The following is a 19,414-nucleotide window of genomic DNA, read 5'->3' as shown; positions in this document are numbered from 1 at the left end:
TATTCATATTAAATATATCAAAGGTGTCGGTGATAAATATGATGGTTATAAAGCAATTTTATTTTCATAAATGTATTACTGCATTTTTCTTCACAAACATTGAGATTGTCGCTAGGAATTAAATAATTCACGAGGAATAAAAATATAACTTTTGCATTAAACATTGTCACGCTGGTTTTTCCATTGACTAAATTAAGATTGAAATCCTGTACATCTGTTTATAATTAAGACCGGGCAATATAATCCAGTAGTTTCCAAGGTTTTCTCAATATAAAACTTAAAGTTCACTAATTCATGTTTTAGTCTGAGTTTAATTTGCTCCTACCAGTATGTGTTAATTGTTTATTTCAAGACATGGACAAACTGCGAGTTTTCCTTTTTGTTTTATTAACATGGATCTCATCTTCCCTTTCTAAAAAGTAAGTAAATGGTTAATTACTAAAGTATATTGTATCTCAGGTCAAATGAGTTAAAAACTTTACTTTTTTTTACTATCATAGTGTTGGGCAGCTTGTTAATATTTTCTCTCATTCAAAATGTAACAAACCAATTATGTTCACTCTCCAAACTAAAAGGGTGTCCATTGGTTTAAAAAGGTTTTTGTAAATTTTGAATTTAAAATAAATATCTTCGTAAATCCTATTCTTAAATTCAGTTTGAGAAAATGTAACTAAATCAAGATGCAAAAAAAATCTAATATGCATACTTTGTTTGACCTTTTCATCATATACTTGAATTACTACATATACTCAACGGGACTTAATTGCTACATATACTCAACGGGACTTATAGATTAACCAAAACAAGTAATCACCATTTCTAATCTTAATTGCTACATATACTCAACGGGACTTATAGATTAACCAAAACAAGTAATCATCATTTCTAATCTTAATTGCTACATATACTCAACGGGACTTATAGATTAACCAAAACAAGTAATCATCATTTCTAATCTTAATTGCTACATATACTCAACGGGACTTATAGATTAACCAAAAATAACCGTGTTTATGAATGGTGTATTGTACATTAAATTATGTTTCATACACGTGATATACAGTAAGTATAAAGGAAAAATCTGTAAGAGTTAGAATTCACTACTATAAAATAATTGCTAATTTCTTAGGTCAATACAATGATTTAGCCATCTGAAGAGTACAATATTCACCGAGCCCGAAGGCTAAATCATTGTAATGACCGAAAAAAGCAATAATTGTTTTATTATATGATTCTCTGATAAAATGATACAGCTCATTACTTGTTTGCATTTAATGAAGCCCTAGCCAAATACAAGATAGAAGCAGAATTAAAATATAAATAAAACTTACAAGTCACATCAATTTGAAATGTTTTATATCAATTTTAGTTGCCATGAAAAAAAATATACAGATATCCGGACCCCAGATATCCCGATGCTTCAGTATCCGGACGATTTTTCATCGGGACGAAATTTTTAAATGTTATATTGTTGTTCAATAAGTCTCGAAGGGGTGTTTTTGCATCCCCTCTTACGACGTCACCCGAATATATAAATTCGCTTATGTTTTGTTCACATGAAAAAAGTCATAGTCGTTTAAATAACTTTCCAAAACATTTTGTATCAATTTGGAATTTCCCGACCTATTTAAGATCATATAAAGGAAATAAATCCTTGTATTCACCTGGAACGTCACGTGCAGGTCAACGTTTTTCTAATATAGTTGAATCTCAGCCAATCAGAGAGATGGAAATTATTCAATCATATAAAAACTAAATATGTACTAGATAGAGACCAAGCTAGCGATGCGAATTCAGTTTAATGATACTTTGTATCTTTCAGTTCATACCTTGTTATGCTCCCAAGGATGGTTCGCCCAAACCTTAGAGTACGGGTAAATGTCCAGCTTCTGAACGTCCCGGGTGGTGGCCCCGGAACCACGGTGGTGGTCAGTCTACTGGACAGAAGCAACACCACTCTCGTATCTGAAAGGAGGAAGACGGGTATGAAGTAAATATTGTAAAAGGAAACAAATATCACTAACATCACTACGTAATGCAAAATTAGGCACGGATTAAAAATCAACTTTTTAAAGGGTAAAATACAGTCTGATTAAAAACAACCTTCATTTGTTTCTTTTAACTTTGATTGGAAGAGAACCATCACAATAAAGAGACCAGTGGAAGGTTAGATTTAAAACAGACTGTATAAATGAATAAGACTATCTCGAAAAATATGCTCATGACTTTACTTGTGAATTGAGGACTCTCCCTTTTAGGAGGCGATGTATTGGTGTTTATCAAACCTTGATTTTAATTTTCCTTCCGAATCAAAGGAGTGTGTAATCTTGTCTGTTGTTATGATATTGTTCAGGAATTTTTATTATTTTCTTTCTAAATAAAAAAAGATTAATATTTGTCTTTGACAATGCATTTGATACTTATAAACTATGTACCCATCTCTTATATATGCAATTCATTAAAATATCGAAATTAATCTCTGGAATAGACGGTTTCTATACTTTGACTGACATTCAGATCAAGAAAAATTAAAATTGACGATCAGAGAGGTAGATAACAATAATTAATGACCCTGATAACACTAAAATATTGCTTATCAGTCCTTCCTACATGACGTCTCTTTTGATTCATTACTACCTTATGTAAATCAACAGTTAGGTCTACATCATATTCGAACAAAATTTTACTCTGTCCCTTTGAAACTTATTTCGGATTTTTTCCGTTACTGATACTGACAGGCGCATCGCCCAGTATAAAAAGGCGTAACTCCTTTGGGTCTATAAGGGACACAGACTCAAGGAGTTCATTTGGTGCCCCTCGGATAATCCTCAGGAGTATTAAATATATGTCATATGTACAGTCTTCAGATTCCCAGTTTTGGTATAAAACCAGTACATCATACACGAAACTGAAAGAATGTAAGGTTTCTATTACAGATATATTGGATAATTCCTTTTCCGATCCAATGTCTTCTGTTTCAAAATGTTCTGTGCGAAACTGTAAAACCTGTGACATTTTGATGACTGACATTTTTTTCACCAGTAATCTTACTGGAAAGACCTTCTATACCAAAACTTGGGAAAATCTTAACTGCAAATCTTCTAATGTTGTCTATGGAATAGAATGTAATCTGTGTGGACAACGAGAAGAAATTTGGATCAGAAAATTAGGGACAGCCTTTCCCTATGGATTTAATGACAATGTCGATAGTGTTGGAAATCTTTCCAGTCCGCAGTGTAATAATGTAAATGTGATGGGACTTTTTAACCATACTCAGAGACGTAAGCGTAGTCATGGGCATCGTTCGTACAATAAACCTGCAATACACGACGTCTCTTTTGATTCATTACTACCTTATGTAAATCAACAGTTAGGTCTACATCATATTCGAACAAAACTTTACTTTGTTCCTTTGAAACTTTTAAATAGTTTTCTTGAAAAGGCCAAGGAACATCCAATTTTGGATCCTCATCACCTAAATATGGACTCAGATCTGTGATTATGGATATTGCATATCATAGGCTCTTTAAACCCGCACGCTTCACGGAAGAAAATGCGCCTAAAACAATCCGTCTTTTCCTTAAACTTCAATATGCCAATAAAGGAATTGACGCGCTTAATATAAGTAATATTCTTAATCACAAAGGGTCCAGTCTTGCATTCCACCATATTTCAAGTTAAAGACTACACCTTGTATTTCCTACAAATATACATCGAACATTGCCTCCAAATTTTTCAATTACAAACACACTTTACACCTGGATACCGACTATCTGAAACATAATCCTCCTTCGTGTTTATGTTCTTCATCGCCCTATAACTATAGCCCTGGTGGACACGTTATTACAGATGACGTAAATATAGTTCGTAATGAGAACCTTAGATCACTTATTTAAAAAGGTCCTAAATATAGGGAACCCCGATCCTTGAACTGGCGTCGAAATTTCATAAATATTATGGATTCTGTAGAAAATTACGCAAGACGATGGGCAAAATATGAAAAAGAAGACATTGACACCTTGTGAGAATGGATTAAATGTATCAGATCCATGTTAAAGTCACGTATTAAAAGATTGAGGGGCAATATGAAAACCATATATCCTTCTGCGTTCAATAGAAGTGAAAAAGGAGTTAGATAGATTACACGATCAGTACGTACTGGTTCCTGCTGACAAAGAAGCTGACAACATTGTCTTCGTTTGTAAGGCTCATTATATAAATTGAATTCTAGAAGAACTTGGATTTAATTCTACAAAGGTAATCCTACTTATATTCATACTTCCCTTTCTAAAAAAGAAATTCTTCAAAATCGTCTGTCAGTTTTCAATACTTTCAATATTCCACAAAGCCAAAATGAATTTGAACTACCTTAGATATATTGGATTTCAAAACTTCATAAGAATCCTTACAAACAAAGATACATGCAGGTTCCAGTAAATGTTCAACCAAGCATCTTTCGTTACTCCTCACTAAGTTATTGACAGTAGTGAAGGAAAAACTTCAAGAATACTGTGCAACTATATATTCAAGAAGTGGTGTGAATAAGATATGGGTACTAAAAAATTCTAAAAATTTTCAAGGTCATTGTATCGACCATAGAAGAAGGATATGGATATAACGAACAGTAATCGACCATAGAACTTACGAAATGATGACTTTAAACGAAACTGTCGATATTTTTGTTTCAACTTGCTTGTCAATAATTTATCTCGTTTTAGAAATTGTTCATACTTAGAGCATGCTCTTGTATCGAATCAACCGAGATATATACACTCCGTGTGTGCAGGTGATGAAGGTATATTGCTGCATAAGTAAGGCAGTTGACGATTGAAGAGTCACGTTTATCATTTAGCGTGATCGTTAGATTACAATGAACGTCTTTTTATTTTATCTGTATACATATCTCGATGAATTTAACTATTATTTATAAGTCATTGGTGCTAAGAAATTTTATTATTCTTATTTTTTCACCTAGTGCTTTCAGCCTCAAAATCTCTGTTCTAAAAAGAACAGGCCTCTGTATGATCGTGTAGACATCTATATGATCATACATCGTGTACACATCTACTAATTATTTTTTTTAAAATAAATAAATAATAAATAATATAAATAAATATCCACCGTGGAACTCAGTCAGACTGAAGCAATCATTTTTGGTGGCCGACCATACATGGAGTTAAATGTCAACGTAATATAAACAAAAATAATGATGAGGTGAGGAAAATTGCAAATATATATAGCTCCAAAAAAGAGGGTGATTTTGTTAATAAATGCTGGGCATAAATTATAGATTTAGTTATAAATTAAAATGAGAGTTGGGTTAAATATTTATTTGGAAGATGTGTATGTGTATTAAAATTCAGTTTAAAAATGATTGTAAGGGGTTGGGGAAGGGGTTAAATAATAAATTAGTTTTGCTATATTGTTTTTCTAGCTTGTAATATCGTTAAAAAATTACTTCTTACGCCGATTAAAAATTTGAATTTTAGATATTGTTTTGAAATTACCAACAACACTATACAAAGTTATAAACAAACAAGAATACTAACCTAGGCATTAAACATAATAATTAGCAAACAGATAAGTACTTTCATTGTTTGAATATCAACAGATTATTTGAATTTGTGTGTGTGTATATGTGAACAAAAATCAGAAATTTAAAAAAGAAAATGACCAGGTAAGAGTTAAGCCAAATTGAATTTCGAAATTTTGATTTGTGATATAGCATGGTTACATTTTTTAAGAGATGCCAAAAGTCTTAAAAATCGTCGGCTAAAATGCCAGAATTTTGTAAGGGAACTCTCATCAGGTGTCACTCCGAAAATCCAAGCAGGTTCGTTTCGGTAATGAATTGGCCATTCATTCTAGCACGACAAAAATGTCCGCGCCATTTCCGGTAGATATGTAAATTTCCTCGTGTTTAAACAAACTTACCAATTGACATTCTCGTCTCTGAAGGATTACATTGTACCATTTTAGGGAATGGGGAGGGGGGTTACGTATCGCGATGAAAGGAAATTAAAACATCTCTCAGTCCACTAATTAAACACGAAAGAATGGCTTGCAACAGCACGGCTTTCTCAGATGCAGTTTTGCATTTGTTAGAAAAATGTCTTATTATTAATTTTTTTCATGTAAATCTGCATGTACTTAATTACAATTATGTACCCGTAAAATCGTGTCATTGTGATATTCTTCTTTATTCGAGGAAATAAAAAAAATACATAAGCATATCATTCTGTACAATAAAAGTTCTGTAGCAAATAATGCAATTCTCAAACTAAGCTGCTTCATTTATTTTTCGATTTTCATGAGAATTTGAAACATCACTTTCAATTACAGTTTACTGTGTGCATTTGTCATGCTTATTTGTATTTGCTAATTTAAACAGCATCGCAAATTACTCTGATATAAAGCAATTAGAATAGTTTGATATAGGCCCGTATGCATGTAGCGATTGCATTTATTTCGAAGTGGAGAGGGGGATAGGACCTAAGAAAATCGTTCGTACTACATGTGTACCTTTCCAATGATAGAATCATCTGTACAAATCAAAAACAAGTTCCAGCCGTGATATCCCTATTTTTTTTAATAACGAAACTCTAATCTACCTCCCAAGGGTAGAATCTTTAAGATTAATTTATGTATATTTTATTATATTTTTGCTGACGTCCTAAATCAATAAGACATTCAGTATAATAAAATAGATGGTGCCTGTTTTGTAGGGTAACATTTTTTTTTTATAGCAGAATCAAACTTTGATGGAGATATATTTAATTAAGTTCTTAAACAGGGGGATATATGCTGACTTCAAAACACTGAATATTTTCATAAGTAATGACGCCATATGTACGTAATGACGTCACAAACATGACGTAAAATTCAGTTTTTTTAATGAATTTTACAGAAAAATGTACATACTTCGTCGATATTTTGAGTAAAAATCACCGAGCGCATCTGTGTTCAGGATCAATATTTTGATATAATGTGTAGAATGAAAATATCAATGAAATATGTCAATATTGTTCCTGAACAAACTTGCGCTCTATAAATTTTAAAGCTAAAATTGTTGAAATTTTGTCCATTTTGTCCTCTTTCTGAAAAAAGGATATAAAATCGGACTAGTCTGTGACGTCATAAAAACAATCAAAGTACTCAGAAGTACAGAGAGCCGGGCTCATTTACAGAGTAGAATGGATTTCTTACATGAATCATGTTTATATTCTAATGAAAAAATTATTTTAAAACTATCAGTATAAATGATAAGACACTGACAGTGAGTTTTTTAATCCTAATACCACGGTCCGATTTTGTCAGAATCAGAATTAATCTGGTACCGCAGCTGAATGTAAACAAACAGGCCAGTCTGGTTCCCTTTCCTGCTTTACCTCGTATGTGTAGAGAACTATGGTAACACTGATTATCAAAAATCCTTACGCTAATGAACTATGTTCTTTGACTTATGAAGTTTTCAAAGTCATTAGTACTAATGTTTATTTTATATAGATAAAATTTCGTTTTATTTTTATTGCTTTATTTAGCGTTTGTATTATCTCAAAAGCGGTTGAGAGTAAGAACTATATTTTTGCACGTAACTTTAAAATGGCGACTATGGGGTCAACATCCTGCCTTGAACAGGATCACATAAGCCGGCAATTGCTCTTTGAGCAATAAGCCCGGCTAAAAATTGTGAATACACTGCTTTGACACTATAATATTTTCTGTTAATTTATATTTCTCATATAATTTATTGAATTCAGCACATTTCAGGAAGTTTTCAAAATTTGACTTTTGTGGGGGCAAATATATGCAATATACTGCATACAGTTTTTTTCTCTCTTTTTGACGTTATAATTTTTGACTACCATTTTGAATAGAGAAATCGGAAAACAAAAACCAATGTGTACAACTTCAATCCTTCTATTATCTAAAATCGGTAGAATTTCTGTTCCAGCTTTTGCCCTTTCTGAGCCTTTGTCTGGAAATGAAAGGTATAAATTTTTGATTAAAGGGGAATAACTCAAAAGCGGAAGAGAATTTTTGAAATGTTAGGAAGAATTCTGATAAAGTTTAATAACGTCTATAAACTCTGAAATTTTGAGCAAAATCCATTGAGAAATGAGAGAGATATGAGGCCTCATACATTTTCTACGCGTACACGTAAAGAATTCTTCTTCACTTGCCGTATAAAATCACTCACCTGTATATAGACTATAATTTTTTATGCTCAGTTAATAACACATGGTTCGAACAAAATAATGTTTTCATTAGATCAATAAGATGTGAAAGAACCTATTTCATATCAATAACGATATCGAAAAAATACCGTCTTTGAGTTATAAAGCAAAAAACTTTCAAGGGCCCTACATCCCTAATATTAGGGGCCAGCCCCTTTTTAATGATGTCAAATGATAGATCTTAAAATCATGCACAACATTAATTCAACATGGCTGAACAAATTATTTTTAGTTTAAAAGATGCATAAGGAAATATATGTAAATTTTTGCGCTTTAAGGCATTCTCATTTTTGAGCCCTATCTAGCACCGTGTTGAGTGAAATCGAAAAAGAAAAACCGATGTGCTTCAAGTCTTCTAGTATTTAAATTCAGTAGAATTTCTTCTCCAGCTTTTGTCGTTCCTGAGCCTTTATCTGGAAACGAACAGTACCAACTTTTCATTTTAAGGTATCCGATCCACATTAGCCTCAGATTGAATGAAATTGAATGCATAATAGATATGTAAGGGCTGAATACTAAGTGTAGTTAGAACTAATTTTCATCTTTTAGTATCAGAATGGAAGAGTAGGACATGTCCTAATTTATTACCTCTTCCTGCAATTGACGAGTTATCTCCCTTTGATTTTACTAAATAAAAATTAATTTGAAAAAAATCTGTCTGGTAAAAAATTTTTTTCTAATTGTTTTTCTATTCCCCATGGTCAAATACATCTTTCCACCACAGCATATTTTGATATTTGAAGTATTTTGTTTTTTATATTAAAAAACTTACTTCCCTCCATAGACTTCAATGCAATCTTCAATAATTAATTTATGCTAAGGTAATAAAATTTTTGAAATTTTCTCTTGGTTAATCCCTTTCTACTCTAAAATGCTCTAAAATAATATCAGGATATTTTACAAACAATTGATATTTAAGGTTAGAAATTTTGGTCCTAATATGGGTCGGACACCTTAAGGGAATAACTCGAAAGCAGAAGAGAATTTTTCCATCAGATTCTGCAAAAAGTCTTCCGCCTGAGCGGAAGACTTTAATAATCTTTACCAACAGAATAGAGTAGAAGGTCTTCTGTTGGAAACGAAAGACCTTAATAATATTCTTTTCCAACAGAATCAGTAGAACGAAAGACCTTGATTAGTAGAATTCATGTACTGTCCTGTCCGAAATGAGGACAACAGGTAGATATCAGAATAAGAAGACTTAACGTACTGTTGTGTCCAAAATGAGGATCATAGGAAGATATAGTACACTTCACGTATTGTCGTGTCCGAAATTGGGGTCACAGGTAGGTATCAGAATAAGTAGACTTCATCTATAGTCCTGTCTGAAATGAGGACCACAGTAGATATAGGAATAAGTAGGCAACGTACTGTTGTGTCCAAAATGAGGGCCACAGGTAGATATCAGAATAAGTAGACAAAACGTATTGTCATGTCCGAAACGAGGATCACAGAAACGAAACAAATTGGAATTTGTAGACTTTACGTACTGTCGTGTCCGAAATGAGGACAACAGGTAGATATTAGAATTAGTTGACTGTACCTATAGTCGTGTCCGAAATGAGAACTACAGATAGATAATAGAATTAGTAGGCTTTACGTATATTCTTGTCTGAAATGAAAAAAAGAATGCAGAATACCAGAATAAGAAACTTTAAATCCTAAACATGATGACCACAGTAATTATTCATGTTAGCAGGTTTTATATTAACTCCTATATACTGGAACTTAGCAAAAGATTATTTTACTGATTTGAAAAATTCGATAATTTACATCCACTTAGTTTTATGACATTTGTATAGATTGATTTTTTCTTTTATCAGATGTAGGGATCATATTGACTTCTGCACTTTTCTTTAAAAATATAGTATTGTTATTTCTAGATAATACTTTTAAATATAAAATACTTTCTAAAATTATTGAAGAATCACAATTAACCACAGAAATGTTCAACAAAACGTCCAGTAAGCTTAACATGTGATGTGTTTTTTTTATTACTAAATACGTTATCTCTTTATTGTATCATCATAAAAAAACTATATTTTCTCTTGAAGATCCCGGAAATCCAACAATGCTTACAATTCCTTTAATGGTAAGTTTCATTTTGCTGAAATGATACATGATATATTTCTCATTATTACTCCTTCTAAAAGTCAAGATTTCATGCATAAAACGTATAAAATATAAAAAAAATCAAAACAAGTAAAAGTTCATTAGATAATATTGGTGATAAATTTCCGAAACCATTATAAAACTTGACTTCTACATATTTGCTTCAAAAAATTGATAAGATGTTCCTTGAGCTAAAGTAATTTTGCTTTTGTAAAACAGATGCCCTCCACTTTATCCTCTGGAGAAAAGTATGTCATTGTTATTCAGGGAGAGGGAGGTGTCAACTTCAGTAACTTCAGAATGCTAGAAATCAATCCTAAATTCTCCTCTGTGATGATCCAAACGGACAAAGCAATCTACAAACCTGGTCAAACAAGTAAGCATTTTATTGCTTCAGAATTCCTCTTCACAGCAAAATCAATTTTGTACCAGAATCAAAATCCATGTGTAATATTCTGTTATTTAAGATGAGTGTCATAACTCACGTACATACACTCTCATCCTCACATAGATACCCACCTTTACACTTAAAATTTGATTCTTCAGATGGTATCTATAATAATTTAAGACCAGAGTTCTCTTCTATCATGATTATTTATCTGTTTCTGTGTTTTCATTAAATAATTTATTACATACGTGTAACGTTAACGTCATTGGTATCCAAAACCATGGGCCACTGAACTGTCGTCATGTCCATATTCAAGAATTATTTCTCTGATTCTAACTTTTTTTTGTGTGTTTTTTTTTCTAGTTCATTTCCGTGTCTTTGGAATATACCCAGACTTATCCGTTGTAAATCAAAACATTGATGTTGAAATACACGTACGTAGCCTCTTGTGAATTTTATTTGCTCATTTGATTGGTTTTGAATTAGAGACACGTAATAAGAGAAAGTCGTGGGATTTATTGAACAAGTTCTCTTATTTCTTAAAAGGACCCTCTTGGAAATAAAATCGCTCAGTGGAATAATAAGGTTCCTGATAATGGAGTGTTTACAGACAGTTTAGTCATGTCGGAGCATCCTGTACTCGGGGAGTGGAAGATAAAGGCTGTGCAAGGGGTAATACAGATTTCTAAGTTTTTCCATGTTTTTCTTGTTTTAAATAAACATGAGCTTCCTCTTCTATTTTGTGTTTATCTTTTTAATTTTTTAAAAAGAAAAAAAAAGCTAAAGCGCGGTATTCAATTTGTCCGCATGGCTAGTTGTGTTAAAGGACCGAAGACATCCAAAAATATTAATTCAATGCTAATATTTACATTCTCTGCTTTTCTTTCTTCATGATTGCTTTTTCGTTAATCTTTAATGTGAATTTAGCGCCCTTCAAACCTAGGCGTGCTTAATAGATGTAAGAGCCGTTTATGACGTCAAATGACGTTGCAAAGTTAAATTACACTAACAAATATTGCGAGGGGAATATGACAAATTAATTTCAAGCGCACATGTGTAGTATTTTAAAGCTAATTTGACAGTATTATAGTTTTTAGTTAAATTAAGTCAAAACATTGTACAATTTGGCATATAGTTCCTACTGTGTATTCTACCACGCGGTGAGAAGGTTTAACGTGTGTTATTGAGATTTGAATGTCGTGGATCTCTAATGCATTACATACAGAAAATTACACTAAATATTAATATTTGATTGCATCTTCAAATTATTTATAATAGTATATGTATTTTTAATTTTAACTTTTTTAATCAAGGGGGCCGACTATAGTTTTATTGTGTGAAAACTACAATAGGAAAACTCTTCATTTTTATTCCATATATAGCTTACATTAACTTCAGTGTACATGCAAAGTTTAGGGGAAATCTACCGTCCAGGTATGTTTGAGGGACCGTCTCAAATTATATAGGTACATTTACTAAGGATTATATAGAAAAATGTCATTTTTTAGCAATTTAAAGCAAATTATACAAATACTACAATAGAGATTTTGTTCAAACTATTTGATAAAATATTAAATATTTGATGATTAATACTATATTATACAATATATGTAAGAAACACAAAATTCTACCGTCTTGTTACTAGACGGGGCATCTCAAAATGCAAAAAATTAGCAAATTTTACTATTTTTATAGAGTGTTTCAAAATATGACGTTCAAAATGGATTCACGTGAAAACATAACAAAAATATTGGAGATATTCTCAAATTTCTATGTTTTAAATTTCAAGAGCGTATGTTTATTACTTTTACTTTAATAATATTTTTATTACCCCTTTCTTCAAGAACTACAGATTATCATAACGTCAAAAACACATTGCAACGACGTCAACCTACCTATCAATTGCAAAATGGTTAAAAAAAAAATCAGTTATATCAAATTGTAATTACATTTTGATACCTATAATTTCTTAATTTTGTTTGATTATAATAATTAAGCGAAAAAAGTTGCATTAAAACAGTAAATACACTTCATTTTACTATGATGCGCGAAATATTGCGCAATGGAAACTATAGTCGGCCCCCTTTTTTAAATTTAGGTCTTGTTTGGTTGTAAATTTGATAATTTATGGACCATATTTTCTTCTCACTCCAGAATGAAGCCCACACAAAGACAGTAACTGCAGATGAGTATGGTAAATATTTTTCCATTCATTTTCCAGGATTGCTAAATTTTGTTTTCAGTTTATTGTCTTCTACAGAGTTTTTGTCGCCCGCGTGTCTAAGTAATTAGTGTGTCTGCTCTAGAGTAACGAAGTAAAGACTTGATCCTTACGTCGCGGGTTCGAATCCCACTGTGGACAAAATTTGCAGCTCCCCACCGGCAAGTGGTGGCGTTCCTGTATGAGTGAACAATTCTAGAGAGGGACGTTAAACAGTACACAATCAATCAATCTAAAGGTATATTTGTCAAGAAACCCAATATGGCAATCTTCTAGGTTAATTACAAATATGAATTTTTTCAGTATTGCCAAAGTTTGACGTAACCTTGGATCTTCCTCCATATGGACTGAGCAACAGAAATCTGACTGGCATTAAAGTCATCTCCAAGTAAGCACATATCGCAAAGCTATACAAGTCAACATATTAATCACATATTTTTAACAATTTTATTATAAATAATATAAATTATAAACAAAATCTTGGCTTAAGTAAATTTTCATCTTCACATATATTTATTTCATCACTGAACTAGACATTTTCGTATTTCAATTACAGGTATACATTTGGTAAGCCCGTGAAGGGACAAGTTGACATTAGGATCATCCGGCCCTTCCGCAGAAGAACTAGTCCGTGGTTCATCAAGAACAGGAAGAAACATGGTCTCGTGAACGAAATTTCTCATACCGCACCGGTAAGCTTAAATAATTATATTGCATACCCGCACCGGTAAGCTTAAAAAATTATACAGCATACAGCACCGGTAAGCTTAAATTATTATTCTGCATACCGCACTGCATACCGCACCGGTGAACTTAAATTCTTATACTGCATACTGCACCGGTTTACTTAAATGTTCCTACTGCACCAGTAAACTTTAATTCTTATACTGCATACCAGTATGAGAATTAAAGTTTAAATTAAAAATTAAGTTTAAAAAAAAGTAAATTTTATTTTCTTGCCGTACCGGTAAACTTAAATTCTTATCAAGACAACTGGTCTGAACTACTGTGTACAAAGTGCTAATCGAAAATCTACTTGATTTGGATCACTAGCTATATCATTCGAAGTTTCTGTCTGCACATTTAGACAAAAAAATGTCTTTTATATACGGTTTTTTACTAAAAATAAAACTACTTCAACCAATAAGAGACTTCTTCTTGGTATATTTAAAGATTATTAGGTTTTTGTGTCACCCACCCTTCCTTAAACATCGGTAGCACGCGTTTTTCACGCATCTGATGGTCATTTTTCGACTAATTAGCCACTTGAATGGACTCTTGACATTACTTCAATAAAACATTTATTGTTTTGTTTAATATAAATCCTAGTCAAACGTTAGCTATCAAATTTGACCACAAGGTCTTCGTTATATCTTGACAATCACATCAAATATGCACCTACCCAACTTTTCCGGAGCTATTTTTGGTTTGCGTAGAAAATATCCAGAAAGCTATCTTTGTTGTCATGACAGCTATACTTTTTTCGAGTATACATATAGCAATTAGGCCTAGTGCAATTAGTGAAATAATTTATTGACGTTACCTTGTGTTTACAACAGTCTTGTACAATATTTTCTTCCCCAGACTCCTCTTACATTTCAAATTTGGCCCAGTCCATAGGAGGTCCATGTGTCATATGCTCACCTTGAGCGTTTTATGCTCAGTCAGTGAGTGTAATACATATGTATTTGTATAAATTATAGAAAAAGCAGTGTGGCCTTTCGTGAAAGTATGTTTTTATTTTCTAATGGAAACAACTCTAATGACGTTTTTATTTCGTTAATCAATATGTTTAGTTCCATTTGTTTTAAATTCCGGAATAAAGGATGGATCCAGCATAAATTTCTTTGGGAAGGGGAGGGGATTACATTGTTGTCCATAGCATTCAAAGATCCTGACACAAAAACCCTACTTTATGGTTGGGGAAGGGGTCGGCTTAATTGGTGGACAAGCTACATTCTTCCATATATACCGGTATTCTCATTTTTTCCATCCACTTATGACAGTCATTCATTAACAAAAACATACCAAAGAAAAAACGTTAATGCCGCTTACCAAATTGTAAAATCTTAAACAATTTTAAAGATCGATTTCAACTCTTTGACTTGATATATACACATAGTTTTGTAAATATTTAGTGGTATATATATGCATTCAAAGTTTTGATAAGAAAACACAATGATTAAAACGCATTCAGCTTCAAATCTTAATGCCGCTTCGTTCATTTACAAATTTCAATTCAGCCAAATAAGCGTTAAGAAGAGATTGCATGGGATATTAAAAATGTTTTCATGAAATAAAAAGAAAACAAACGGGTACCACATCTCTCGAAGAAATGCATGGATCTTTTTTTCATAAAAATAAAAGCATATCCCTGATAATCAATTAATTTTCGTAACTATATATTTTTTGAATTTCTTTAATTTTCATAGACTCTTTCAGATTCTTAGCTTTAAGTTCTGATATCTGATGATAGTGTGAAAATAGGTGAAATATTACTAAAGTTGCATTATAATCTCTTTATCATAGATTTATAAAAGAGAGAGAGAAAGTGTATAAGGCGAGGACAATCACCCACTCTATGACGAAAAAGTTTGATTTTTCTACAATTATGTTGTCGGTAATGTCATCTTCAACATATTTGATTCATATAATAGTATTGTACTGTAAGAAATGTTGATTGAAAATTGTTTTTTAAACTTATTTAGTGGTAAATGGGTGTACTACGTTAATATTAAACGATTCCAGCCATAAGAATTTATTTCTGAATATGAATGGGTCAGGTTTCTATCCTAAGTTTTGTGCTTATATTACGGAAAAGTAAACCCACTGTGTTTTTTTTAAATAAGGTCTGGATCCATTCTATTTAAAAGTCGAATATTTCTGGAATGTTAAAAAAGTTAGGATAACGAGCATTGATTTATGTCGAAAAATTTACAAATACAAATATGTGAGCAGGGAATAAATACGGACCCCCCGGAATACCAGAAATGGGAACAGACGGCTAGGAGGAGTAAGCATCCCTTGTTGATCGGTTACACTCGCTGTGAGCCCTATGTATTGATCAAGTAAACGGAGCATTTCGTGAACAAATTTAATATAAAAACAAAGGTCTAACAGTTGGGTGAAAGAAGCAAGCCAAAAAAAAAACAAACGAACCAAGATAAATTAAATAATAGGTGGAAAAATATTTTTTGTCTCAACAATTCATTTTTTTTTAAAGCAAACTGACACACAACCAACAAGAAGACACCGTAGCGTATAGTGGTTAACGCATTCAGTCTCACGCCTATCATGAGCTTTGGAGAGAGTACGAATACTAGTAGTTTGTGAAGCCTTTATTTTCCTTTTTACATACCTTTAAAACATTAGTGAAAATATATAACGTGTATTTATCAATACATTGTAAGTTATTTAAAGACTTAAATGTGAGAAAGTGTCTTTGGATTATATCCCCCCTCCCCTATATAAGCCACCATTCTTCAAGAATTATTCTATGCAAATCAAACATAGCATTTCTGTATCAATCGCGACAAAATGCAAATCAAGTATAGCACAAACACCAGCATTGATTGCACATTTCATCAAATTCTATAATTATTTATTTCTGTTTAACTTTTTTTGACTGATAAATGTTTCTCTTGTAATTATGAATGCCAATATGTTTTCAAAACTGTTAAAATCACAATAATTTTATCAAAAATTAATAAATCTTGATTTCATGCAAATCAGAAAAAGGATCCGAAAAAAAGTATAGCAATCGCAAAAATATGTTGCAAACATATAATAGCATTCACTCAAAACAAGAATAGCTCAATTTCTCAAAAAAAGCGTAATGTATAGAAATCAGGTGATGTTTCGTGGGTGAATTGTGGAGAAAACTTATATACAATAACTTTTACAACAGAATATACTTTGAAAAAATTAAGAACAATTGAAATAATTCAAAATGAGTGAAAATAGCATTTTAACTTAGTAAATGAGAACAGTATTGAATTTCTAACATGTTTCAACTTAAAAATTTCCTCAGATATATTTACATTGATTCTACAAAGGTTAAATAAGTTTTCTAATTTCTTAAGGTTACTTTTTACCCATTTTTGCTTGCAGAATTTTCTTTTTTACCCATAATGCATCAGAGTACCCAAAGCAATATAGCTATTGATCCAAATCAAGTAGATTTTTGATTAGCACTTTGTATACAGTGTGAACGTTTTATGTATGATAATGTATGATAATGAAATATTCTTTAGAACAAAGATTGAAGTAATACTTCTATATCTAAATTTTTCATTTCTACAGATAAATGGCGAATATAAGTTTGACGTGGAGAACTCTAAGCTTCGGAGTCTTGATAAAAGGCTGGACTACGGAGAACTGTTGTTTGAAGTGAACGTCACAGAGGCAATAACTGGGCTTAGACAGAACGCTTCTGGAACTGTCAGATTCTATCCATTTGAAAACAAAGTTGAATTCCTCGAGTCTCTGCCAAAGACGTTTAAACCTGGTCTTAAATATACAGTCCTGGTAAGTCAATTAAAATACTTAAGTAATAACATAAGAAGATGTTCAATACATCTTGCTCAGTACGATCATATAACCGCTATACTTAAGAAATAAGGTATCATTTTTTGAGTTTTATTCGGATGTAAAACGGGTTGGTCACATAAAGGGCTTTATGGAAGATTTGATCATGTGGCAACTTGTTTTACATCCCAATTAAACTCAAAAGATGATTCCTTTTTACTTATATTTACATTTGTGACTTATTCATACTTTAAATTTGCCTGATTGTGACTTTTAACATGTGAAATGCATTATTTTTCAAACCCAACGGCATGTATGTAATCCACTAAACGTGCGTCGACCCTTTATGACGTCACTGAGAAATTATGTCGAACGTTTATCCATACGCGCATCTATGACCTCTTGACCCCGTACCTGTATTTATACAGTTATAAAAACGCTTGCTTTCAGTAGTGTTATATAAAGGAAAACATTTGCAAATGTAAATATATATGTATAAAACTTCGCTTACTGTACGTTAGACTTGCAATAACTAAGGGCAATGTGATCAAGTTACCATGCTGTCAGATTGAAAATGTTTTTTTTTATCCGTTATCCGTTTTATTGTTTAATAGGGAAAAGTAACCCGTCAGGATGACTCCCCGTTTCCCTCCCGACAGCCTCTAGGGTCAAACTAACCATGACCCACACCCTGCCACTTCCGTCAACCACCACCTCCACCACCACGACAGAAATACCGCCACCAACAGAACCAAGATTTGGTCGTCTTCCAGTCAACGAACCAATAATATCACCAATCAGAGAACGACATTTCCGACAGCCCCTCTTTAAAGAAGAAAAGCTGGAGCCCGTCTTTCTCGATGTTGATGCCGATGGAGTCTTTAAATACGAGATGACAATCCCAGAGAATGTCGGACGGGCATTTCTGGAGGTGAGCGAAGGCTGAAATTTCTTTTAATGCAAACAAAAAAGAGCTTTTCATAATAAAGTTGACACATATTCGTTTTTACCTTCCATTTTTTTTAAATTTATTACTTGTAGGCAGTATATGAAAAAAGCTCTGCATACCTTAGGCCTCTTTATCCAAATAAATCACCCAGTAACAGCTTTATGCAGGTGACGCTACTGAATCCACAGGTCAAACCAAAGGTACGGAGTGTGACCAATTACTGTTTTTTCCATAAAGGTACAGAGTACAATCAGTTTTAAAACGAGGCAGGCCACTGAATGTCGACGTTTTAGGGATTTCAGTAACCTTGTTTTAAAGCAAGATTTCGTTTATTCTAGGGTCGTTATGATACACTTATAGTCTATCATTGGGTCGAATTTGGAAGTCTCGTTACACGTAGTTTTTTTTTTATTTAATTTGACATTACGCAGTCCTCTTTGGATGGAAAAATACATTCTATTAATGGCTGTACCTGTAAACTTATATGTATTTGTGTATTTTGGGAAAAGTATTTTCACTGATTTTGATATTTGTGTAAATCTTAATTGATATGGTTGATAAAGATTGAATAAGGAAATTAATTATGTTACTTTACATCCCCTGCTTTCACCTTCCTAAAGTGTACTCCCTTCTTAACCCATGCATGCTCCACTTTTTTCCTTAAGCGAGGACACAACTTATTAAGTTATTGTTTTTTTTGCATTCGAATTGTTATTTTGTTGTATTTTTCAATCAAAAAATACTGATGATGAAAACAACAATGTAATACAAAATTATTTGGTATGTAGTTTACTAAGTTAAAAGGGCCATATTCACAAAATATTTTATAATGAATATTTTTTCCTGCTTTTTAGACTGGATCTGTTTCAACGTTTGAAATCAAAACAACTGAGCATACTCCAAAAGTTTACTACCAGGTAGATTTATATATTTCCTTTTTGAATTGTGAGTCACTTAAAATGTTACATGCCCAAACAAGT

At 32.3% G+C, this 19,414-nt stretch overlaps 2 protein-coding genes across 3 annotated transcripts in view; both read left to right on the top strand.

Moving 5' to 3' along the window:
* Positions 1-19,414, top strand: part of LOC134265488 (CD109 antigen-like) — an 82,425-nt gene that overhangs the window by 38,075 nt on the left and 24,936 nt on the right. The gene's annotated exons all lie outside the window — the stretch shown is intronic.
* LOC134265490 (CD109 antigen-like) lies at positions 284-18,205 on the top strand. Its single transcript, XM_062747709.1, has 11 exons — positions 284-419; positions 1,823-1,983; positions 10,292-10,329; positions 10,569-10,725; positions 11,101-11,171; positions 11,284-11,409; positions 12,892-12,931; positions 13,262-13,346; positions 13,515-13,650; positions 17,261-17,485; positions 18,100-18,205. Exons 1-11 carry the CDS (start codon positions 355-357, stop codon positions 18,160-18,162), a joined length of 1,167 nt encoding a protein of 388 aa, XP_062603693.1. The 5' UTR covers positions 284-354; the 3' UTR covers positions 18,163-18,205.

This window comes from Saccostrea cucullata, unplaced genomic scaffold (assembly GCF_032062105.1).
Source record: "Saccostrea cucullata isolate Sc308-1 unplaced genomic scaffold, CSIRO_AGI_Scuc_v1 ctg401, whole genome shotgun sequence".
Lineage (NCBI taxonomy): Eukaryota > Metazoa > Mollusca > Bivalvia > Ostreida > Ostreidae > Saccostrea > Saccostrea cuccullata.
This window is presented reverse-complemented; position numbering and strand designations above follow the sequence as displayed.